Here is a 26453-nt window from a genome sequence, read left to right as displayed (position 1 = left end):
TATTATCTATCCCTTTTTTAATGATTCACAACATTCTATTTGCTTTTTTTGACTGCCATGCACATTGAGTGGATATTTTCAGAGAACTATCCACAATGACTCTCATATCTTTCTTGAGTGGTAACAGCTAATTTAGACCCCATCATTTTATATGTATACTTGGGATTATGTTTTCCAATATGCAATGTGTTTTTCAGTTGCTGCTCCTATTGAATTTTGGCCACTTACCTGGGATTTAGGAGCTTTATTTAGGTACCAAGTCTTGAAAATACTGGTCATGGGATATAAGCTACTGCCAGTTAGTTGGTCTGACTGAGCCAAAAGGTTTAATGCGTATGAGAGAGGAAGTTGGTAAATTTAACAACTCTTGGTATGCTTGCTGATGATGTCAAGGTCTAAATGATCAGAGCACACAAATAATTTGCAGTCACATTTTAAAACATGGTTCACATGATTACACTTCATTGTCTTTATAAATATTAAATGTATCCTGAGAACTATCAAGTGATGTAAGGTTTGGGCCTTTTTTGCTTATTAATCACAATGTAAATAAAATGAGGCATATGTTAAAGAAGAAAAAAACGTTTGAGTGAGTTATGAAATCTCCAAATCATGACTACTGTGAATAATGTATCATAAATCAGTATTTAACACCACATGCCTTGTTGTCAGTTAGAAGCTCAGTTGAACAAACAATGCTCCCCAAATATGGAAGGGTCATCACTAAGCGATACAAGACAGATTAAAGCCCTGCTAACCTGAGTCACTTCTAGAGAATTGTATTGTATTTTTTCTTTAAACATGTAGTGTTGCAAGGTGCAAACACTGATTAAAACATCAGAGGGACTCATATATACTTACTTTAAGGACAGTCCAGGAACAGATTCGCTGCTCATCACCTTGTTCATACAGGCTGTGTATGTGTGTGAACTTCTTATGTACCACCCAGCATCTTAGGAACGTTTGGAGCAGTGGTTAGGTGCTAGAAAAGATTGTAAAGTGTGATAAATGTTTTAGGCTAAATTCTACCCTACTATGTTGCTTAAATTGAGAGCAGAACTGGGCCATTTTCAGATGAACCTTGAGTATAGAGCAGTAAGTGCAGGTCTTGCTGGCATTCAAATTAGTTTGGTCTAATAATTTTCCTCCTGTGTGTAGTCAAAGGATCAACCGGACTATGGAACGTACTCCCGAATCTCCTCATCCCCCACTTACAGCCTTTACGTCTTTGTAAGAAACTTTGTATGCCGAATAGGAGAGGATGCAGAACTCTTCATGTCATTATATGATCCCCAGAAACATACAGTTATAAGGTAGGCTATATTATTTTCCCCTGGAGAATGAATAGTAAAATGAGTTGGTCAAACTGGAGGGGCCAATGCACACACAAAGGGGAAAACTGTACAAGAAAGTTTTTTAAAGGAAAAACCACATGCACTTCTGGAATCTAGTGATGCTAGGCTGGCGTATTGTGTAATAGCAAACAACTAAACTATATTGAGAGCAAATGGACCAGATTGTCTTGGCTTGAGTGTGCTTTGAAATCTTAAGTGACTGCTGATATTGCTTCAAAGCTGACTGATTTCTGTATTGTGTGGGATTTCTTGAGCAAAGATTAATGAAATGTTAAGTCAGTTTGTTTAGAGTTTGTTCAGTCTTCGTTTGGAATAAACTATTTGCAGTCAATGTAGCAAGTGAGGCATCAAATTTTGTGAGTTCTGTATGACTGGTCTAAGTCCAGTCTTAACCACTCAATCAAAACAGTAACACATTTGGGCAGAAGCTGAGCTGATTGTTCAAATTTGTAGAAAAAATAAAAGTCAAGGTCACTGTTATCGCTGGTAGGCAGACAACCTCGAGGCAGCTACAGAGATTCAGTAGATGGACAGTTCGCTGCTGTGAAAAATGTTCCTTTGTCTCATTGCCAAAATAGAAGCTTTTACAACAGGCAATGGAGAATACAAACATCTGACCATCAGCAGCTAAAATGTGTTTGATTATGAAAGTTTCCATCACCTTGACTACCAGTGCCTAGGTGATTAGTATGGAAGAAATTCTATTGCTGGGGAAAGCAGGGGATTATGTTTATATGTTGGACCATATAGGAGAGTCAAATAATACTGGATTTCAGGATTAGGACTGGAGCAGTAGAACGCATACATAAGACGTACACACATGCTCCCTTTCTATTGAGCAATTCTTATATTTGGATTATAAATTTAATCTGACAAATTCTCAGATTTGAAGGTTGCTGTATTGGATTCATTCTTTGACGAGTTGTATGCTTTTGGGAAGAAGTTTGACAAAACTAGTAATTTGCTGTAAACTTGCATAAGGACACTTTCTCCTTTCCTTTCCAGCAAACAATGGGTAAAATTTAAAAGGGGCAAATCCCTAAATGCTGGAGTCTGGTGCAGGGGAATCCAGTAGAGTTCCAGCTCTTTGCCCTTGAGATCTTGGCCTTTGTGGCTTTGTAGTGGTGCACTCTGGGCAAGGCCTTCTGCTGCTACAGAGAAGGCGAGAGGGTGGTGGTTGTTGGTAATGGGATAGCACCTTTAGGCCCCTCTGTGCTAGGCGCTGTAAACGCATGTAATAAAGAAGACAGCCTCTAATGCCAACGAGCTCACTGACCAGGCACATGGGGCAACAGGAGGTGAAAACAAACAAATGGGGGCTGAGAGGAGAAAAAAGAAGCACTGAAACTATTATTTTAAGTATAATAAACTGCAGTCATAAGACACTCTCTCGCTAGTCACTGTTCAGAAATTAGTAGGTATTGCAACCAGGTAAATTCAAGGAGAACAATGTAGTAGCATTGCCATTTTTTCATTTGGGATTTGTTCCCTATTGGTGGAGTCAGTCATGATTGGCAGGTTTTCAATTACGTGATTTTTCTTAATGTTGTGTAAAAGAAGCTTCAAACTTCAGCTGTATCATTTACTAAACTGAGATCCTGAAGAAAAGTTATTGTGGGCCGTGAAAATGAAAGGACAGAAGCTAGTTATGTTTTGAGAGCAAAATCCATCTCTAAGTGTTATATAGATGGCTACCAGTCAAGCTCTTGAAGCTAAATAAACTGGTGCACATTTCTGATCAGCAAGGCGCCCAAAACACACGTTTGTACTAGATATTGGTGGCTGAGGGGTTATATCCCAATGTATGTAATTTTCATTGACATGTAACTCTGGGGGAAGGAGGACAACAGAAACTTTGTATTTGAAAAATAGTACAAAGGGAGTGTTAATTTCCCAATTGATATTTTGTAAATTTCTGTTCAGTATATTTCTTTGACATGATTGCTTGTGGCTAATAAAATGAGCAAATTGCCATTTGACCTGATATAAGTGTGGTGCTACTCTGTGGACAGTGTGTAACAGACAATAGCTTCTATTATGTATGCAGTGTTGTTTTAGTCATGTCAGTCCCAGGATATTAGAGAGATAAGGTGAGTGAAGTAATCTCTTGTACTGGACCAACTTCTGTTTGGTGAAACAGACAAGCTTTTGAGGTTACCCAGAGCTCCTTTTCAGGTCTGGGAAACATTCTGAGTGTCAAAGCTAAATACAAGGTGGAGCAGATTGTTTAGCATAAGTAGGTAATTCATATTTCAAGGGACCATTCAAGATGAAGTGGCCCAATAACACTCTTCCATTCGTTGGGAGGGGGTAAGGAAGCTGAGGGGGTTGTAAGTGGGTTATAGATCACTGTAATAAGTCATAAATCCAGTGTCCATAGTCAGTCCACAACTTTTAGGGGCCAGCAAAGTTAGGAATTGTAGCTTCCTTTGGCATTTTGTTCAAGATAGATCAGGGATACCTCCAGAATTGCCTGTGATAAGAGTGAGGAGTCTTAAAATGATGATCAGATTCAGATTTTACTTCCTACCAGCTATATACATTGCTCTGAAGTGGACCCCTTCCCACTTTAATTTAGACCTCAGTTGATCATGGTGGCATTAACAGAGGTTACTGTTATGCAGCCATACCATGGAGGAGACAGACCAGTTTGATATTTGGTTCTTCCTCTGAATGAAATAGCCGCTATGCTTCTTGGTGAACATTTTGTGCTTAATGGGTGTTACTCGAGCAGTGCTTTTTAACTTACTATATTTTTGTTGGGCTTAACTCTATTAACGTCTCAATGGTTGTTATGCCTGGAATAAAATGCTCAGAGAAATTTAGAATTGTAGCATTGTGAGATTTAAGAGTCTGAAAAGTGGTCCTGTTAGGACAACTGCCATCTAGGTGAACTACATACATGTTGAATTGCTTACCTCCAAAATGTTACCATGCTGTATTCTATTATATTGAATTTATTTTTAAATCTATCTTACATATGATTCTTTTTGTAGTTTCTATTATATTTATGTATCATAATTCTCCTTTCATTGTGGTGGTTTCTCTGTCTGTCTTAGTCTTATTGTGTTCTTCTCAAACAGCCAAATTTTAACAAAAATCATCCTGGATAAGATTTCAGTATTAAAGATGGAGCCAAATCCGGCTCACCTTAGACAAGCAACAAGCCATTTGCTTCAATTGACTATTGATGTGAGTAAGGTGAACTGGTGTTTTGGTCTTGTAAAGAATTGTCTTTGAGCATTCATCTTGAATTCAGTCACTCTGTAATAAAGAATGACTAAACATTAATTTTGGTTATGTTTTGCTGTTGACTTTGGCTCTCTGAGAACAAGAAAATTAGCCTTACTTTAGCCAATACCTTATTCAGCAAGCAGTAAGTTAAAAATGTCAAGGTAATGGAGAAGAGCATAACAAGAACCAATGGCTGGAAGTTAAACAGACAAATTCAAGTCAGAAATAAGGCAGAATTTTTTATTCCAATGGTTAATCACCCTCACTGTTACACTACCGAGAAAAGTGGTGGGTTCTCCATCTCTTGATATCGTCATATCAGGGCTTGGATACTTTTCTGGATGATATGTTTTAGCCAAAACAAGTTACTGGGCTCAATACAAGAGAAACAATAAGAAATCCTATTGCTAGTATTATTCATGAAGTTGTACAAAGATGATCGAATGGTCCCTTTTGGCCTTAAAAATGTAAGACTGTAACTGGTGGTAGATTTTTGTGTGTATGTAAGGAGAATTGGTTTTAGAAATATTTTGTTTCATTTTGATGGAGTTTTGTACTATTTGTAGGGTTGAAGGCCAGAAGGAACCATTACTTCACTAGTCTGACCTCATGTATTTCACAGGCCATTAAATTTTACCCAGATACCTTGTATTGAGTCCAATACACTTTAGTCAAACAAGTATCAGAGGGGTAGCCATGTTAGTCTGGATCTGTAAAAAGCAACAAAGAGTCCTGTGGCACCTTATAGACTAACAGATGTATTGGAGCATAAGCTTTTGTGAGTGAATACCCACTTCATCAGATGTAGCTTATGCTCCAATACATCTGTTAGTCTATAACAGGGGTCCGCAACCTCTGGCATGCGGCTCGCCAGGGTAAGCACCCTGGCAGGCTGGGCCAGTTTGTTTACCTGCCACGTCGGCAGGTTCGGCCGATCACGGCTCCCACTGGCCGCGGTTCGCCGTCCCAGGCCAATGGGGGCTGTGGGAAGTGGCGCGGGCAAGGGATGTGCTGGCCGCGGCTTCCCACCACCCTCATTGACCTGGGACGGCCAGTGGGAGCCGCGATCGGCCGAACCTGCCGATGCGGCAGATAAACAAACTGGCCTGGCCCGCCAGGGTGCTTACCTTGGTGAGCCGCGTGCCAGAGGTTGCTGACCCCTGGTCTATAAGGTGCCACAGGACTCTTTGTTGCTTTTTTAGTCAAACAAGTTATCTTCCAGAAAGGCATTCAGTCCTGATCTGAAGAAGACTTCAATCTATCCAGAATTCACCACTTCTCTTGGTAGTTCATTCCAAGGGTAATTTGAGGTGGTTAAAAAAAGTGTAATCATAATTACTTCGTTGAAGTAGACTTACTCCATGGAAGATGAAGTTCATTTCTTTGTTTTGGCTTTCAAATGAGAGGTGCTTTCCCTTGGACGGGGTGGCTCCAGGCACCAGCGCAGCAAGCACGTGCCTGGGGAGGCAAGCCACAGGGGGTGGCCTGCTGGCCTCTGTGAGGGCGGCAGTCAGGCGGCCTTCGGCGGCATACCTGTAGGAGGTCCGCCGGTTCCGCGGTTTCGGCGGCAATTCGGCGGTGGGTACGCCAAAGCCGTGGGACTGGCAGATCACCCGCAGAAACGCTGCCGAATCTGCGTGACCGCGGAATGCCCGCAGACATGCCGTCGAAAGCCGCCTGACTGCCATGCTTGGGGCAGCAAAAAACATAGAGCTGTCCCTGCCCTTGGATATTTCCATCTGCTCTGAAGCAGACATATGGCCTTCTGCGCTTATGCAGTCTTGGGAGGTTGGCGGATGTACTGTGATGGATTGGGCTTCTACATTGTTTTTTATTCATGCATTGTTGCAAGAAGTGAGAGATACTAGTTACTTTTTGGTACGTGTGCAGGAGCTGGACTTGTAAACATAAACCTACAACATATTTTGACAAATGATTAAGTCTTCTGTGTTTTAAGCTTATACATTCAAATAGTGAAAAAAAATAAAAATTGATAATATTGGGCTGATAAAGTTTTCATATTTACTCAGATAAAATAGAAATGGATTTTTTTTTGCTTTGTCTTTTAAAATGATTTTGGATCCCTGTTTTTGGGCACAAAAATGGGAACACAATATTTTCTTTGGGATATGTACTTAGGAAAAAACTTTCAGTGACTGGAACAATGCCAAGAGTGGGGGGAAATGGTCAAATCATGCATTATGAATCTAAAGATGTGGTACTGTATGGTATTCACCTATGTGTTGTGTGTTAAGCAGTACTACAGTACTTAATGACACATGGTGAAGAATTCTGTTAAATGATATTAACAAATTATTACTTTCTCTCTTTAAACAGTGAAAATTACTTGGTGAGATGGGGGAGTAAAGGTTTTCCAAAGGAGATTGATATGCTCAACAATCTGAAAGTGGTGTTCACTGTGAGTAAACAGTCTTCATATTTGACTAGATTTTGAACTTGCAAATAGGATTCTCATTGCTAATGGTCACTCCCAGAATTTTTTTACATGTTGTGGGAAGCCTTGAATGAGCTCAGAAAGGAAGTTAGTCTGAGTAATTAAATGGAGAGGAGCACTTGTCAACTAACTCTGTTTGGTCCTGAGTTCACCTCCTGCTATGTCATGTTTGATTAACTTGTCTTACTACTTAAATGATTTTCCCTTCAAGTCCAATTAAGTTGGCTCATTACAAGTAATAATTTTAAGGTGGAGAATGTTTGTGCACTCTGCTTATGGTTAGATTAGCAAAAGGGTATATGAATGACGTAGTAGGACAGACAAATTATTTAGATGAAGCTGTTTGGCATTTATTCATGTCTCTGATTTGTCAAATTATTTGGCAAAAGTTAATGTTCATACCATTACTGATGCAAATATCAAAATCCAGTAGAATTTCATTACTAAACCTGTAGACAGATGTTGTATAATAAGCAGGGGGATGTAGATATCAATCAGGCATTCATCTTGCAGAACAGTAACCAGTGATTCATACTATAAATATATAAAGAGATGAAGACATCACTAAATCGGTGTCACTGAATATTAATGAGAAAATTATCTAACCACCCTGGGGACCAACATAGTGACTTTGTTTCCCCAATCAAATGAACCTGAGGAACCTTGGAAGATCCTTCATATTTGGAAATTCTCCTTACAAGGTTAATGGGAACTTACTAAAAATGATAAACAACCATGCATATATGAGTAAATTATTTTCAGTGTAATGTTAAGAGTGTAAACTACATAATGTTCATAAATACTCAGAGGTGAAAATAAGTGCTGGATGATGCAGTTGTGGGAGGAGAGAATTTCTGCAATTTTTTGTCTACTTTTAGAACCACATAATTTTGAGGCTCTATAATGTCTCTTCCAAGTGTGTCTCTAGTCTATTGAGAGAGCTGCTGCTCAAACCCTAATTCAGTATCATAACTTGAAGCTGGGGTTAAGGCCAGCTTCACTCAGCAAAACATTTAAGTACCCATGATTAACTTTAATGGGGCCTAATGTGCTTAAAGTGATGTTGAAAGTCATATTGAACAGATTGAAGCCACAAGCGGAGAATATTATCGATGAAGAACAGGCTAGCTTTCATGCTGGAAGAAGTACCACAGAACAGATTTTCAGCCTTCATGTGGCATGAAGCTCGCTGGTCAACCATGAAGAAGTACAATGTTGGTTGTAAGCTTATTCTTACCATTAAACAACTGTATGCCAAGGCCAGCAGTGCAGTTCTCGTCAATGGCACAGTAGGAGAGTGGTTTTGCACCACTGTTGGAGTCTGGCAAGGCTGCCTTCTTTTGCCCACACTGTTCAACATCTGCTTGGAGCGCATAATGACTGATGCCCTAGAGGATCACATATGCACAGTCAGTATTGGGGGGCGAATAATCTAAAATCTTCGGTTCACTGATGACATTGATGGCCTGGCAGGCAGTGATGATGAACTTGCCAACCTTGTGAAATGATTGGATGAAACCTCTGCAAAATACGGCATGGAAATCAGTGCAGATAAAACTAAGCTGATGACAAAACAGCAAAAACAACGAGGAGTCCTTGTGGCACCTTAGAGACTAACAAATTTACTTCAGCATAAGCTTTCGTAGGCTAAAACCCATTTCATCATCTCTAAGGTGCCACAAGGACTCCTCATTGTTTTTGCTGATACAGACTAACATGGCTACCACCCTGAAACATATCAGTCAGTGGAGAAGAGCTGGAGACAGTGAAACAGTTCAAGTATTTCACTGATGAAAGATCAAAGGCAGAAATTCTGGCAAGAACTATGCAAACAACAGCAGCAGCGGCAAAGCTAAAGCCATTTTGGAGGAATAAGAACATCTCCCTAAAATCCAAACTGAAACTGCTGCATGCATTGGTCATCTCCGTTTTTCTACATGCGCGTGAGACGTGGACCCTTATGGCAAAACTTGAATGGAAAATACAGGTGGTAGAGATGATATACTTCCGTAAAACTCTGGGCATCTCCTACTTCAACCATGTCACTAATGAAGAGGTCCACAACATCATCACTCAATGCACTGGGTCACATGAAGACCTCCTGACGACCGTGAAGAAGCGCAAGCTGAAGTGGTACGGCCATGTAACAAGATCATCTGGCCTATCCAAGATCATCCTCCAAGGGACAGTACAGGGGAAGAGAAGAAGAGGTAGACAGAAGAAGAGATGGATTGACAACATAAAAGAATGGACATGAATGGACTTCGCAGAGACTCAAGCACTGACACACAGTTGTCAGGGGTGGAGACAATTGGTTGCTCATCAATGATGGTGCCAGGAGTAGCTAAGATTTAGTTGGGGTATTTATAATAAATGCCATGGACAGGTCACGGGACGTGAATTTTTGTTTATTGCCTGTGACCTGTCCATGATGTTTACTAAAAATACCCCAGCTAAATCTTAGCCTTGATTATTGACAACTGAAAAAGTTTGACACAGAATTAAACTATTTCAATGCAAGCATGAAACTTCTAGGGAGCAGAAAGAATGGCTGAGATCTCCTAAAATTATGGGAGCTGTAGCTTTTCCATTCTTGTAGTGTTCTCCTTGTTTCTGATGTTAACGCAATGATTTTGCTGCATTCAAATGACATATTATTGCTCATGCAAATAACCCCTGATTTCAGGGAAGGACTGGGCTTCCAGAGCTTTCTAGACTAGAAAGTTCTGATAATTACACTGTGATGTCATAAAGGGAGCTGGCCTTTTAGGGAAGGCAGAAAACTTTGCAGATGACTCTGACCATGCTTAATGATTTTATTTTCAGTTGGGTATACATTCCCAACTCCCTGTCCCAATTTTTTTTTCCAAACTTGCCTTGGATATGCTTCTAAATTGGAACTGGTTACATGTGGAGTTTCCATCCAGTGATTGGTAAGTCAGAGATGTCATATTTGGAGAAGAAAAAAGAAAGTGGATATTTTTTCCCCACTTTTGTAGAACTGAAAAATGGCTGAAGAGATTTGGCTTTAAAATGTTAGCTATGGACCAAAAACATGAAACTTTCAAACCAAAAATGACTTCATGAAAACTTGCTGTGTGTGAGACACAGGGGAACAAGGATATAAATTCAAATCTTTTATAATCCTAATGATATTAGTTGCTACCAGGCAACCACTAAACAATAACTGTATCCTCTCCTTTCCTGTTGTAAGTGGAAGTGCAAGAAATCTAATGACGGAGTCTGTCCTCACAATATATCCCCAGTCTTGAAGATTCAGGATGTTTGCATGAGCTTTCAAGCTCTTGGATGATTATCCTACACGGTTTCTGAAACTTTACTGACTTGCAGTTTTGTGCTGTGCTGTGAGGATAATTTTTTTAGCTTTCAGTAACATTAGAATACATTGCAAAGATTGCTAATCTCATCAGAAGCAACAACTTTACGTTCCATTTCTGACTGAACTCCCAAATTGCAGTCAGGCTGTTTCTCTGGATGTGGGCCAAAATACCATGATAAATACTTCTTTACAACCTTGTGAGTTGACTACTTAAATGCATGTAGTAAATTAAACCATACATTAGCTTTATTGTAATTGTAAATTAAAGCTTAAATTAAATCAGCTCAAACTGATGATGGTGCAAATATTTGACTGGTTATTATGCATCATGAGCACATAACACCAATGCTCCAGAAACAGTGTGGTTTGCTTATTATTTCTGGCAGAGTTTGAGTTGCTGTTGACCTAGAAAGCCCTAAATGTTTTGGAGACTCTCTGCTGGGGACTGCCTCTCCCCCATGTAATATTGCCACAACTGGGATCAGTGGAGATCTTCAGTCCTGAGTCTCATTAGATGAAAGGAGAGGGACTTGAGATCACTCTTCCCATGCCCCTGGATCTGAAATTAGCCCATATTCACTCACCTTCAGGGAACACTGCAGAGCCCATCTATTTGCTCAGACACTTGAGGAGGCTTGAGTTGTCTGGGCTTTTGGGGTAGAGGTCTTAAGGAAGATGATTATTCGTGTAACTTTTGGCTGGCAGGGATGTTATATTATTCAGGGTGCTGGGTTAGCAGCTGCATTTGATGGGTTTTACAACTGCCAGTCTCTTTGAATTAATGGAGACACTTAATGGGTTTCAAACTGGGATGCGTGAGAAAAATCCTGTAATGGGGAACAAAGCAATTTATTTAGTAAGACTTGGCAATCTAATCCTAGGTATATTATGACCTTATCTCAGATGGGGGTATACGGTAGACTACTTTATTTGGAGAGGAGTACGCAGCCTAGAAAGTTTGAAAACCACTGCAGTAGAGATGGGTGATTTCCTGTTTGTACTAATGATGATAAACACTTCTTGATGGTTCTCTCCTTTATTCTTCCTCCATCTCCTTCCAGTTCTCTAGCACTGGCCTCTTCTGTTTCCCCATACTCATGACTTTTGTATAATATCAGGATACTCTGTGTCCTGTAGCTCTTGCCGTGTGGAAATGCCTTTCTCTCTCTCTCTTTCCTTACCTTTTCATATCACTTAAAGTGTCAACTTTGTTCGGACCATGTTAAAACATATAGCTTTCCTTCCCTGACTAGCTTAGTTTCTTTTTCTGCTGTTTGTCAATTGGTATTGTAACTAGGGGCCCTGTTGAAATTTTATTTGCTGCAGAATGTCAATGGTCATATTTTAATAATTCTCTTTTGTCATCTATTTTTAGGATCTTGGAAACAAAGATCTTAACCGAGACAAAGTTTATTTGATTTGTCAAATAGTCCGGGTTGGAAGAATGGATCTAAAAGATAGCAATACGAAAAAATGCACTCAAGGATTGCGTCGGCCTTTTGGTGTGGCAGGTGACAACCATTTCATTTAAAATTATTAGCAGCATTTGCTTCTAATCACAGCCCATTTACATTTATTCTTTTTTTGTAATGAAAAATTTAAAAACTTGATTATTTAAAGGCAGAGAAAAAAAGCATTAAGATGAACCTTAAAATGGAAGAATGCCTTTGATTAAACACCTGAATAAAATATGTAGTAAATGAAAGCATATTTAAATATTTGTAGTAATTACTGATGGAAAAAAATTCTCCAGGAATCTAATGTGTGAGGTATATCGAGCTGTGCAGCTTGCAGCATCTCACAGAATATAAGAGCCTGATCCTGTCTACAGTGAATATGAGCAGAGCACTATATCATCTAAGAACATAAGAATGGCCACACTGGGTCAGACTAATGGTCCTTCTAGCCTAGTGTCCTGCATCCCAACAGTGGCTGGTGTCAGATGCTTCAGAGGGAGTGAACAGAACATGGCAATTTATCGAGTGATCTATCCCATGTTGTTCACATTAATAGATAGCAGGTTTAAAAACAAGCAAAAGGAAGTAATTCACACAATGCACAGTCAACCTGTGGAACTCATTGCCAGGGGATTCTGTGAAGGCCAAAAGTATAACTGAGTTCAAAAAAGAATTAGAAAAATTCATGGAGCAGCGGTCCATCAATGGCTATTAGCCAAGGTGGCCTGGAACACAACCCCATGCTCTGGGTGTCCCTAAACAGCTTCCATATGAGGCTGTTTTTGGCAGCCACAGGTTTAGGGACACCCAGAGCATGGGGCTGCTTGCCTGTCACCTACAGTGAGATCCGCACTGACACATTCTTAAAGAACAGAGAACATTTACTCTACAGCAACTGTGGTTCTTTGAGATGTCATCAGTGTGGATCCTGCAACTTGCTCTCCAACCCTGCTTTTTGGAACATAGGCTTTGAGTCGCAAGGGAACTGAGGAAGTATTGCCCTTTACACCTTCATATGGGAGCCTGCAGAGATAGAGAGTTCATGCTCATGCTCATTGATATTTAAAAAAAAAAAAGTCTTTTGGCCTTGTGTCCATGAGGCTCATGCACAACTACAGTGGTATCAACGCTGACTAAAACAACTCAAAGAACAGCAAATATTGTAGGGTAAGTGTCCATTCTTTCTGGGTGCTACTGCATCAGGTTTCAAAACTAGAATTAGACATTTTTGTGGCCCCCCCCCAATATTAAAATGAAGAATGAAATAGAAAACTGTACAACTGACAACTTACATATTGGAAAACTAAGCTCCAGTGCCATTGGGTTGATTGGAAACAGTTAATGGGAGAATCAGAATTAAAATAAACCATTTCTACATGGAAAATTATATCATAGCGCCTGGAAAAGGGTTTTTTCTTTCTTTCTCTCTCTCTCTCTCTCTAAACCAATACACACACAGAGTTCAACTTATTAGGTTTTAACAAAGGCTTCAGCTTCAATTCCATTCATATTGAAGTTCATCTCCTTGGGTAAGGTACAACGTATGGCACCCCAACTGAGTGTAAATAATTTTTTTGGTAAAGATCAACTGTATATTGTACTTTACATTGCTAGCAATAACTGATGAAATACCATTGTATGATACCTTTCCATCTAATAACCTTGAAAATCGTATCCTAAAATGCATACCTGTCCTGAAGCACAATTTATGCATTTAATGTAGGTTGTGCTAGTAAGAGAAAGGAATAATTTTCATGTTGTTATATATCAATGAATTTTATTTCTACTTTTCTAGTTATGGATATTACAGATACCATAAAAGGTAAAGTGGAAAGTGATGAAGAGAAGCAGCATTTCATTCCCTTTCACCCGTAAGAGTCAAATTTATTTTTTACAATACAAAAATTCATTTTACATGCAAAAATTTCTGTCTATGTCCATGAGCTTGTCATGGATCTTTTCTTTATTACAGATAAAGTGATTTTAAGTGCATTATATGAACATCAATGTAGTACAGTCTGAAGTATTAAAAAGAAAACAAGAAATTTTATGGGAACATGAGTGAAAAATATTAATAAGATAGCAAACCCCCCTTCCCTTTCAATATTCATAAATGTAGCCACAAGGAAAAAATACTACAGGATGCAGGCTTATTAACATGAAATGTGACAAAGACATGGAAGTTTTTCATAGGGCATCAACTAAGAATAAACGATTTCAAACTGATGTGTTCACTCCACACTCATCCAGCATTGTGACCTGTTAAACAGAACCAAAGCATATGAATGTACACCAATCCATTCTAGACAATGGGCTCCATGATTGTAGGTGGTAAATACCGTATGTATGTCATGAGTTTGAGGGAGCTGCGAAGTTGGGCTACCGAACAAGTTGAAAGGTGACTGAATTTTGAAAAAGGAAGTTCAAATTTCAATTGCAATGCAAGGCAATCTTTGACTCTGAACTTGGTGCTTACACATAAATTAAATGGAGATATAGCCTGAAGTATAGGTACCCATGGGAAACAGTTATTGAATGGCATTCTGCATAATACCGCAAGTGTTTGTATGTTCTGTGGAGAATATGCCAGTTTGCCAAGCACTTAAGCATTGGCCCCACTTCACTTTTTTTTTTTTTTAAACAATTTCATCTGTGTCATTTGAGCTGGGTATCAAGAAGAAGCATTCCTGAACTGAATAGTAGAGGGAAGGGGAAGGGGGTTCTAATGCAACTCTGGCTTCTGATGAAGAAAACTGTATTGGAAAAGGCACTAATTGAACCCATTAGGATTACCGCACATATCAAAAACATTTGATTTTGCAACAAGACACAATCTGTACCATGCAGCACAGAGTTGGCAGGGGAGACTTTGTCTCACTCCAGACAGACTCAGATACAACGTAAGGTTTAGCTACCTCCATGAACAGGTTGAGTATAATTTGGTGTACTTGCTTCTAGAATGTTTAGGGGACTTCGGTACAAAGACACTGATTGTGGTATAATTGCCTGGATAGGGTCACTGGGCTTTAACATCCAGAAAGGACATGGGTCCAACACTATCTTAGTGTTTTATACTCATCATCATAGTATCAAGAGCAAAGAGCATGACATCTGGTTATGGACTGCCCTCTTTACAGTCTTGATGGTGGATGCTATTGATGTCTCAGAATGATGCTGCTGTGATAGTTGCTACATCACTTATCCAATATCTAAGTCATTGTGCCATCAGAAGCCATATGCCAGAAGATCATAATAGGTAGTGCATAGAGCATAGGTAGTGGCCTGTAGCTCCCCAATAATTCTGAGAAACTCTTTGACTGACACTGGCCAAAATATTAAAGGAGAAGCCTTCATATTTGTCTTGCCAATCCTGATGTGATTCTGCCACCAAAGAACTAGAACAGTTCAATCCTAAAAAGAATTAATTTATCCACATAATAGATTAGAAGTACCTTGTTGTGCAATACTAAAGTCTGTGGTTCATCAGCTTTACCATCTTAAACTATTCAGCAGCTCTGGAATGTGTTGTTCAGGGGCTGTCTTTGAAGACATTTCAGTTCTGTCTTTGACATTATCTCAATATTCATGGTATTACCTATATTAAATGTAGAGAATTGTGGTAACATTAAGTAGTTGCAAATACAGACCAAGAGTGTGTTGAAGGATGATCACTAAGTGCATAGTGATGGGGATTGGTAAATAATAAAGTTGTAAAGAGCAATGACTGAGGGCATTGGCCTTATCGCTTTCTTAATTGTTTGGTATGTTCAGTGCTTACTAGGAATTTTTTTTCTATTTTCCTTTAGGGTGGTGGCAGAGAATGATTCTTTGCACAGTCTCTTAGGCAAAGTCACAGCATCAAAAGGAGACAGTGGCGGGCAAGGTAAAGTAGTCTTTGTGTGTAAGCAAACAATAAATTGTATTTAGAAATCTTGGTTTCATATTTTTTTAGAGTCTGGGTTTCAAATCAGTCCCTGTACTTCAGTCATTGGGCTAGATATACTGTGAAGCGGACAGTGATGAATGTAAATCTTTGGCAGGGGGGGAGTTAGAGGCTATTTAGATAAGCACCTGTCCCACTGAGAAAAGTGGCTTTAGTTATAGTCTAAGTAGTAGCTGTTTTTTGGCTGGGGAGGTGGGAAAGGTGACATGACTAAGCAGTTCTCTAGAGGAGAGAAAAATGGTAACTTAATTCAAAGTAAACTCAAAAGAAGTTAATTACATAATCACACACTTTTTCTATAGGTCTGTGGGTAACTATGAAAATGCTTGTTGGAGACATGAGTCAGATTAGGAAGGATTACCCGCATCTTGTTGACAGGACAACAGTTGTTGCAAGGAAGCTGGGATTCCCTGAAATAATCATGCCAGGTAGGAGGTGATTTGTTCTGCACTGAAAATAGACTTTCACCTTTTCACTATAAAGCCTAGTATAAATATCCGTAATATTTAGTTTGCAGCTTACTTCAATGTACACTTCAGAGTGATTTCTAATTTAAATATTAGAAGTTTACATCAATCAGTGAAATATAATTACTTAGGGAAAAAATGTAAGGATAAATCATTTAAAACAAAAATACTTAAACGAAGACAAAGAAAGATCAGGGATGGTGTTGGCCCACTGCTTAGTGGAGAAAGTGAGCTGGTGATAGAAGATGATAGGAAGGCAGAGCTGTTCAATGCATACTTTGCTTCAGTCTTCTCACAAAAAGAACATGTGACTGGACGACTAGCGAAATTACCATAGACAATAAACAGGAAGGGATGCAGATTGGGATAAATAAAGAACTTTTAAGATCTTCTGACTAATTTGAATTAATTCAAGTTAGTGGGGCCTGATGCTAGTCATTGCAGAGTGCTGAAGGGATTAGTTGAAAAAATCTCTGAGCCACTGGCAATAATATTTGCAAATTCATGGATGACAGGAGAGGTCCTGGAAGACAGGAGGAGGGCTAATGTAGTGCCCAGCTTCAAAAAGGAGGAGCAAGGGACCTATAGACCAGTCAGTCTGACCTCAGTACCTGGGAAGCTACTAAAGCAATGTATAAAACATTCAATTTGTGAATACCTGGAGGATGAAGGGGTGATCATTAGCAGCCAGTGTGGATATACTAAGAACAAATCCATGCCAAACCAGCTTGATTTCCTTCTTTGATAGGGTGACTGGTTTGGTGGATGGGGGAAATGTGGAAATAATATACTTGGACTTGAGCAAAGCTTTTGACACAGTCCCCACATGACATTCTGATAAGAAAGCTGGAGTAATGTGGCCCAGTGGAACTATTATTAAGTATCAGAGTAGCAGCCGTGTTAGTCTGTATCCGCAAAAAGAACAGGAGTACTTGTGGCACCTTAGAGACTAACACATTTATTAGAGCATAAGGTTTCGTGGGCTACAACCCACTTCTTCGGATGCATATATTATTAAGTAGATACATAATTGGTTAAACAACCACAAACAATGAGTAACTGTTTAATGGAATGATATCTGGAAGGAAATCTCAAGTGGGGTTCCACAGGGATCTGTTCTGGTCCAGTATTATTTTACATCTATATTAATGACCTGGATGTAGGAATAGAGAGCATATTGATCATATTTTCACAGAAAGCAAGGGGGGTTGCCAACACTTTGGAGGATAGAACTAAAATTCAAAGGGATCTGGATAGATTGGACAACTGGGCTATAGATGACTAACTGAAATTCAAAAAAGGCTACACTTAAGGAAAAAAACCCAAATGCATGAATACATAATGGGTGATAACTGGCTTGGCAGCAGTACTGCTGAGAAGGATCTGGGAGTTGTCATGGATTACAACCTCAACATGAGTCAATCATGTGATGCTGTTGCAAAAAAGCAATGCAATTTTAGGTTGCATTAACAGGGGTATGGTATGCAAGTCATGGGAGGTAATAGTACCACTCTATTCCACTCTGGTTAGGCCTGTGCTAGAGTACTGTGTCCAACTTTGGTTGCCAAAGGAAAGGATCCAGAGGCAAACAACAAACATGATCAAAGGGATGGAATGCAAGCCATATGAGCAAAGGCTGAAGGAACTGGGTATGTTTAGTTTGGGAAAGAGGAGATTAAGGGGTGATATGATAGCCGTCTTCAAATACTTGAAAGGCTGCCCTAAAAAGATGGAGAAAAGTTGTTCTCTCTTGCCACAGAGGGCAGGACAAGAGGCAATGGGTTCAAACTATACAACATGGAAGATTTAGATTAGATCTCAGGAAAAACTTCCTAATTGTAAGAACAATAGGACAATGGAACAGACTGCCTAGGGAGGTTGTGGAAGCTCCTTCACTGGAGGTTTTCAAAAAGCCATCTGTGTTGGATGGTTTAGACACAACAAATCCTGCATCTTGGCAGGGGGGTCGACTAGATGAGTCTTGCAGTCCCTTTTAACACTATGGTTCTATGATTCTAAGAGTAAGTACCATGTTTCTCATAAATTGCTTTCATGATCACTGTGTAGATAAGGAATTATTTACAGCTTTTATTAGTTGTTTGACTTTCATACTATGCTTTTGTTCCAGTTAAAATACCAATATGTATGAAGTCAGGCTATTGAATGTTTATTTAAAGCCAAATTCTTGGTTCAGATTATCCAGACTGGCATGTATGTGGCATTACGGTTTTGATGACATCTCAATTTGTTCATAGGAGGAAAACAAAAAGAGCTGTTTTATAAAGCTCCCATTTGGGGGAAAAACAGAATCTCACATCTTGTTAGTCAAATTGAGCAACAGCATCTTAACTTCACCTCACCAGAAGGTGTCACTGCAGTCTGTGAGTTAGACGAGTTCCCTTTTAGGAAACACATTTTGTCTCATTTCAGACCAGCCTATAAAATCTGATCAAATGAAAATATCAAAGCAGAACACTTTAAACTTTTCTTTAGAATGAACTTAACTTCATTTAATATAGTTCAGCATAGTGAGACGAGTATGTAAGTAATCATTATTACTTATAATAAACCCGCTTGGGTTTCCCTTTGATTTCATAATATATTTTTATTCTGCTTTCTAACCTTTTGCATTTCTGTCATAGGGGATATAAGAAATGATATTTATGTTACACTGACTACGGGTGATTTTGATAAATACAATAAAACAACCCAGAGAAATGTGGAAGTGATCATGTGTGTCTGTGATGAAGAAGGAAAAGTGATACCAGTAAGTTTTGTCTGTCTTTCCATTAGCATTAAACATGAAAATGTTAAACACATCTTAGAAGTAAGCCTTACACTTCACATGAATTTTGAATAACACTGTAATGTAATATCCTGCAGTACATTTGTGTTCTATTTCTATTGAGGAGTTTTGTCATGCTGGAATTGTTATACTTCATAAAAGCTTTAAGTAATGTGCTTAAACCCATAAAAGACGCTTGCTGACCTTTTAGTTCTGACTAGCAAGCAAACAGATGATCTGCTCTTATTGACTGTGACTCCACTTTTACTCTAGATATTTCCTCATGGGGATTCCTGGAAGAGTAAAGTAATTGCTATGTTAAACTAAATGTTCCATCTCCATTATACAACAAGCCAATGCAGGAATGGGACACGAAGACTGTATTCTTATCTCTTGGGTGGGGATAGTCTGCTTGAGTTAAGTAAGGTAGCAATGTGGACGAGTGTGTGTCTGTCTGTACATATGCAACATAAATATTTACAAGTTTTTTCATGGTGTCTGTTTTCCTTTTTTGTATAGCTTTTTTTGTCTCAAGACATTAACAGCTGTCCTACATTTAGGAAGATTTTGTTCCACTTTGTTTTGGGCTTTATGCTATTCTTTTTGGAACTATGCTGTATTCAGAAGAGTGAAAGCAGTGACATTTCTTAAGATACTGTAAATCTGGAGCAATTAACTGTGTCAAAAGCCTTACACTGGCAGAATTGAGAATTTGGCCCACATTTATCAAACTTCACGTTAATGCATGTATGATGAAACAAATCTTCATTATGGGGCCAAACATCAAAATGTGGCCTCCAGCAGTGAGCATGTAACTTTGCACATGCAAAAACTTGTGTGCACATCAGTCATGTGAAAATGAAGGAGAAAGACACCCCAAAGAGTTTTGGATCTCTAGTTCTAAGTTCTGTTGCCTGCATCTGCAAGTAACGATGTTAACCCATAAGTGCAAGTTTGGGGATGTGCAAGTGGAAGCTAGGAAGAAGTCCTTTTGGAAACCTGGCACTATTTTATGTCTTCACTTAATTTTCTGTAACAGTGCCTATCCCAAAGTCTAGGCACCTCCTCATTAATACAGTACTTAATAAAATGAACATATTTAAATATCCAGAAATAAAATAACATCGTAACTTAAATTTTCTATCCTACTCTATGGGTATGTCTACACTACGAGGGTAGTTCGATTTCACTTAAATCGAATATGTGGAATCGATATTGCAAAGTCGAACGTGTGTGTCCACACTAAGGACAGTAATTCGACTTTGTGAGTCCACACTAACGGGGCAAGCGTCGACATTGGAAGCGGTGCACTGTGGGCAGCTATCCCACAGTTCCCGCAGTCCCCGCTGCCCATTGGAATTCTGGGTCGAGCCGCCAATGCCTTCTGGGTAATAAAATGTGTCAAGGGTGCTTTTGGGTAACTGTCGTCATCCGTCCGTCACTAACGCCCTCCCTCCCTCCCTGAAAGCGCCGGCGAGAAATCGGTTCGCGCACTTTTCTGGTCAGTGACAGCGCGGACGCCACAGCACTGCGATCATGGATCACGCTGCGACCATCGCTGCAGTTGTGGCCGTTCTCAACGCCTCGCAGCTTATCATACACCTTTCCCTGAGGCAGATGCAGAGAAATCAGGCGAGGAGGCTACGGCACCGCCGTGAGGGCCTGAAGTCGGAGAGTAGCACAGAGCTGTCAGAAACCACGAGCCCCAGCGCCCAGGACATCACGGTGGCAATGGGTCATGTGGATATTGTGGAACGGCGATTCTGGGCCCGGGAAACAAGCACGGACTGGTGGGACCACATAGTGCTGCAGGTCTGGGATGAATCCCAGTGGCTGCGAAACTTTCGCATGCGGAAGGGGACTTTCCTCGAACTTTGTGAGTTGCTGTCCCCTGCCCTGAAGCACAGTGACACCCGGATGCGAGCAGCCCCGACTGTCCAGAAGTGAGTGGCCATAGCCCTCTGGAAGCTTGCAACGCCGGACAGCTACCGGTCAGTCGCGAACCACTTTGGTGTGGGCAAATCTACCGTGGGGGTTGTTGTGATGCAAGTAGCCAACGCAATTGTTAAGGTACTGCTCTCAAAGGTAGTCATCCTGGGAAACGCGCAGGTCATCATAGATGGCTTCGCCACGATGGGATTCCCAAACTGCGGTGGGGCTATAGATGGGACTCACATCCCTATCCTGGGACCGGACCACCAGGCCAGCCAGTACATTAACAGAAAGGGCTACTTTTCAATGGTGCTGCAAGCACTGGTGGACCATAGGGGACGTTTTACCAACATCAACGTCGGATGGCCGGGCAAGGTTCATGACGCTCGCGTGTTCAGGAACTCTGGTCTGTTTAGACGGCTGCAGGAAGGTATTTACTTCCCGGACCACAAAATAACTCTTGGGGATGTGGAGATGCCTACAGTGATCCTCGGGGACCCAGCCTACCCGCTAATGCCCTGGCTCATGAAGCCCTATACTGGCGCCCTGGACACAGAAAAAGAACTCTTCAACTACCGGCTGAGCAAGTGCAGAATGGTGGTGGAGTGTGCTTTTGGCCGTCTCAAAGGGAGATGGAGAAGCTTACTGACTCGCTGTGATCTCAGCGAAACCAATATCCCCATTGTTATAGCAGCTTGCTGTGTGCTCCACAATCTCTGTGAGAGCAAGGGGGAGACCTTTATGGCAGGGTGGGAGGTTGAGGCAAATAGCCTGGCTGCTGATTACGCCCAGCCAGACAGCCGGGTGATTAGAAGATCCCAGCGGGACGCGCTGTGCATACGGGAGGCTTTGAAAGCAAGGTTCCAGACTGAGCAGGGTAACCGTTGACTATTATGTTTGTGGACACAGAAGCTGAACCTGCCCCCGTTTCTTTACCCAGTTCATGTTGACTATCCTCTCCAGTTACATACCCCCTCCACCCCCTTCCCAAAAAATAAAATCAGTTCTATTTAGTTAATGAACACCGTTGTCTTTATTACTGTTTTCGCGGGAATGTTTTAAACCGGGGACGCAGACTGTGGCGGGGGGCGGGTTTAGTGTTCTGATGCAAATGATGCTTCTAAACTCCAGGAATGACAGGCTCCGCAGTGGTGGACTGGTTGTTTCAACGGAGCCTGCCAGCACTCCTGGGCGGAACTGCGTGTATGTGTCGGCTATGTGACTTTCTGGCAGGGGGAGGAGGGTTACAGATCCCCTGCTGCGTGGCTCTGTGATCCAGGATAAGGACCGCTGCATAAGATCTGTAACTGCCCTCCCCCGCCACAAAGTCACAGAGCAACCCCCGCCCCCCCACAGAACATGAAAACCACCTCCCAGACTGACCAGGGTAACTAGTGACTGCACTGTGTATGTGTCCTGATGCTGGACCTGACCCCGCCTCTGTACCCTGCTAAAGGTGACTGTCCTGTCCAATTACCAAGCCCCTTCCCCCCCTTCAGACAGACTCTCCTCCAAAAGAAAATCATGGAAACAGTAATTAACAGAAACGAATATTTTATTATGAACCACACATGAAACGTGGGGGGTGAAACTTGCACGGGGGCTTGTGTGAGGTGGGTAGGAAAGGACTTTTCAAATTTTGGGGAATGAGAGCCTTCTAGTGCTAGAGCAGTCTGCAGGGGTTGACTGAAAGTTTTAACGGCCCTTGCCGCCCCTCCTTCTTTGTACTTTGGGTGAGGGGGGTGTGGGACTTGGTGGCGGGGGAGGGCGGTTAGAGATAGACTGCAGCGGGGCTCTGTCCTCCTGCCTCCGGTCTTGCAGAACATCCACAAGGCGCCGGAGCGTGTCCGTTTGCTCCCTCATTAGTCCAAGCAGCTTTTCAGTAGCCTGCTGGTCCTCCTGACGCCACCTCTCCTCCCGTTCCATGACTGCTCGGTGCATTTGTGACAAGTTCTCCCTCCACTGTGTCTGCTGGGCTGCCTGGGCTCGGGAGCAGCCCATTAGTTCTGAGAACATGTCCTCCCGCGTCTTCTTCTTCCTCCGCCTAATCTGCGCTAGCCTCTGGGAGTGTGCTGACAGGCTGGATTGGGAGACAGTCGCAGATGTGTCTGTGGGAATGGGAAAAAGGGAGTGAATTCCTGAGACAGATAAATGAAGTTGTGTACAAAGAACCTAGTCTTTCTCTGTGAACAAGACCATGCACTGCACCTCTCACATGCGCACTCAGGACAAGGTCAAATTTTCGGCCCTCGCCTTCAGTGCCTGGGGTCTTGCAGTGGTCTTGCAGTTATCTGAGAAGCGGGGCAGGACACCTGAACTTCTGTAGCGGGCAATCATGGTAAGCCGTAGACTTGTGGCTGCTTAAAACTGTAATAGTAGCACTGGCCTCCTTTCACATTGAAAGCAATGCCAGTCTCTGCTGCCAGCAATCAGGACAGCATGAACTCTGCCCCTGTCCCACCCCCTCGCGGCTGTCCCAGGGAAAGATCCCTGTATGCTGCCCCTCTCCCTCCACCGCGTGGCTGTAAAGCAGTCCCAATACTAACATTCCCCTCCCTAATTCAAAGCAGTGCATCATGAGTGACATCACCCTCATGAGGATCTCGGACAGCGAGAAGGAACGCATGCTTAGGGAAAGCATGCAAAAACCAGGGCCGTATGCTGCCATGCTCTGCCGTGCGATGATCCCAGAATACTTGATTGTGTCGTGGCGGGGAAACGTGTCCTACCACGGAGGGCCCAATAAGATCGCCCTACCCAGGAACCTGATGAACAGGCTGGAAATGTACCTCCATGAGACCTACGAGGAGTTCTCCTATGAGGATTTCGCGTCTATCCCCGGCCATATTGACCGGATTTTCGCGTAGGTGCACTGGGACTAAAGAGTGGAGCGTCTTGGGCAGCAGAATCATGAATTACCGGACATTGTAAAATTTTTTTTAAATACTTGGGACTAAATAGTGAAGAGCCTAAGGCAGACAAATCATGAGAAACCCTTTGTTACTATTGTAAATATTCCAGTTTTGTTGCAGATAATTGTTTACATGTTTAAAGCACTTTAGGAAAAACCCATTGTTAATATTATAAATATTCCCGTTCTGTTAAAAAAAAATGTTTACATGTTTAGAGCACTTACTGCTTGATCCTTCCCCTGATTCTGTGTCCGGGCTAACGGCTGGGGACGGTTGGTAGGGGATCTCGGTAAGGGTGATGAAGAGCTCCTGGCTGTCAGGGAAATCAGCGGTGCCAGCGCTGTCGACTGCCTCGTCCTCCTCATCTCCTTCTTCATGTTCCCCGTCCGCTAACATGTCCGACAAGGAACCGGCCGCGGACAATATCCCATCCTCAGAGTCCATGGTCAGTGGTGGGGTAGTGGTGGCGGCCGCACCTAGGATGGAATGCAGTGCCTCGTAGAAACGGGATGTGTGGGGCTGGGATCCGGATCGTCCGTTTGGCTCTTTGGTTTTTTGGTAGCCTTGTCTCAGCTCCTTGATTTTCACGCGGCACTGCGTTGCATCCCGGCTGTATCCTCTCTCTGCCATGGCTTTAGAGATCTTCTCGTAGATCTTAGCATTCCTTCTTTTGGAGCGCAGCTCTGAAAGCACGGACTCATCGCCCCACACAGCGATGAGATCCAAGACTTCCCGATCAGTCCATGCTGGGGCCCTCTTTCTATTCTGAGATTGCATGGTCACCTCTGCTGGAGAGCTCTGCATCGTTGCCAGTGCTGCTGAGCTCGCCACGATGTCCAAACAGGAAATGAAATTCAAACTGCCCAGACAGGAAAAGGAATTCAAATTTTCCCGGGGCTTTTCCTGTGTGGCTGGTCAGAGCATCCGAGCTCGGACTGCTGTCCAGAGCGTCAACAGAGTGGTGCACTGTGGGATAGCTCCCGGAGCTATTAGCGTCGATTTCCATCCACACCTAGCCTAATTCGATATGGCCATTTCGAATTTAGCGCTACTCCTCTCATTGGGGAGGAGTACAGAAGTCGAATTTAAGAGAGCTCTATGTCGAACTAAATAGCTTCGTGGTGTGGACGGGTGCAGGGTTAATTCAATGTAACGGCGCTAAATTCGACATAAAAGCCTAGTGTAGACCAGGCCTATTAATGCACATTCTCCCTAACCGAATGAGAAACAAAACACATCACTATGTCTATATTTGCAGCTTAAGTCAAGTCAATTCAATTCAAGCAATTTTTTTAGGCATAACTCCTTTAAACTTCTTAATTACACAAAAAATCGTATCTGTTCATTTAAGATAAACTTGAGAACACATGATAAACATTGGGAAGATAACTGGACTTCTGCTTTATCTAGATATAACAAATATAGCAAAGCTGAATTAGTACACAATACAGAACACCAATCCACAATAAACACATTAAGTAGTATCAATTAATTTTCAGTGAGTTACAACAAAGAATTGAAGCATCCATGATTTCATTCTTTAAATAGGGAAGTTATGGCTGAGTTTAGCTATCAAACTAGTTTAAATTGAAAAAACTGGCACTAGATTTATTTCTGCAAACAAGAGAGAAGGTTACCTTCTATAAGTAAATGTCACAGAATACATTGAAACAACTCATGTGAGAATGGTGCATTATAAAACACCCTTTGGGGATATGTATTTCTACTAATTTAGATGGACCTACCTAGGCACATGCCTATATTTGCTCATTACAACCCAGAAATAAAGCCTCATTACTCCTCTTCTGGTATCAATATTATAACCTTCTTGTCACATGTTTAAAAGAATGACTTCATAAGGTATGAAGTGGTTAGGTTAAACGGTGCACTGCTATCTGATGTTTATAAATGTCTGTCAGCCAATACAATCAGGGGTGGCTCTATGTATTTTGCCGCCCCAAGCACGGCAGTCAGGCGGCTTTCGGTGGCATGTCTGTGGGCGGTCCTCTGCTAACGCAGATTCGGTGGCATGCCTGTGGGAGGTCCGCCGGTCCCGCGCCTTCGGCGTACCCGCTGCCGAATTGCCGCCAAAACCGCTGGACCAGCGGACCTCCCGCAGGCATGCCACCGAAGGCAGCCTGACTGCTACCCTCACGGCGACCGGCAGGCCGCCCCCCGCGGCTTGCCGCCCCAGGCACGCGCTTGGTGCACTGGTGCCTGGAGCCGCCCCTGAATACAATGTACAAGCTTAGCTTCAGTTGCAGCTACAGTCGAGAACAAGTACTATGCATGTGTAATTTAGTGTGTATTTAATGTGCACGTGTGAGGGATGCTCCATGAGTGAGGGATGCTACATTTTTGATGGGTGGTGAGACCCACCCCAATTAGAAATAGAGGCAGAAGTGAGAGCTTGGCCTTTTTGCCCCTCAGCACAGGGAATTAGCTACCCTATGTGCGGGATCCCTGGCTGTACTGTGTGAGTCTTTTCAGGCCATTAAATGGCCTCAGCCTAGAATTTAAAAACCCTTGTGATAAAATGAGTGGAGATGAGCATTGATCAAACTTGGGGTGAT

The 26453-nt window shown here is 41.8% G+C and overlaps 1 protein-coding gene across 1 annotated transcript in view; it reads left to right on the top strand.

Annotated features, from left to right (window-relative positions):
* The window catches only part of DOCK2 (dedicator of cytokinesis 2), a 489427-nt gene that overhangs the window by 25043 nt on the left and 437931 nt on the right, over positions 1 to 26453 (top strand). The window contains exons 8-14 of the mRNA XM_026660847.2: positions 1159 to 1313; positions 6927 to 7008; positions 11760 to 11895; positions 13637 to 13712; positions 15648 to 15724; positions 16087 to 16212; positions 18894 to 19018. Coding sequence (XP_026516632.1) covers positions 1159 to 1313; positions 6927 to 7008; positions 11760 to 11895; positions 13637 to 13712; positions 15648 to 15724; positions 16087 to 16212; positions 18894 to 19018 — 777 coding nt within the window. The remainder of the gene's footprint in view (positions 1 to 1158; positions 1314 to 6926; positions 7009 to 11759; positions 11896 to 13636; positions 13713 to 15647; positions 15725 to 16086; positions 16213 to 18893; positions 19019 to 26453) is intronic.

Source organism: Terrapene carolina, unplaced genomic scaffold (assembly GCF_002925995.2).
Source record: "Terrapene carolina triunguis isolate 2854851 unplaced genomic scaffold, T_m_triunguis-2.0 Scaffold838, whole genome shotgun sequence".
Taxonomy (NCBI): domain Eukaryota; kingdom Metazoa; phylum Chordata; order Testudines; family Emydidae; genus Terrapene; species Terrapene triunguis.
Note: the sequence above shows the minus strand (reverse complement) of the source record. Positions and strands in the feature narration are given on the sequence as shown.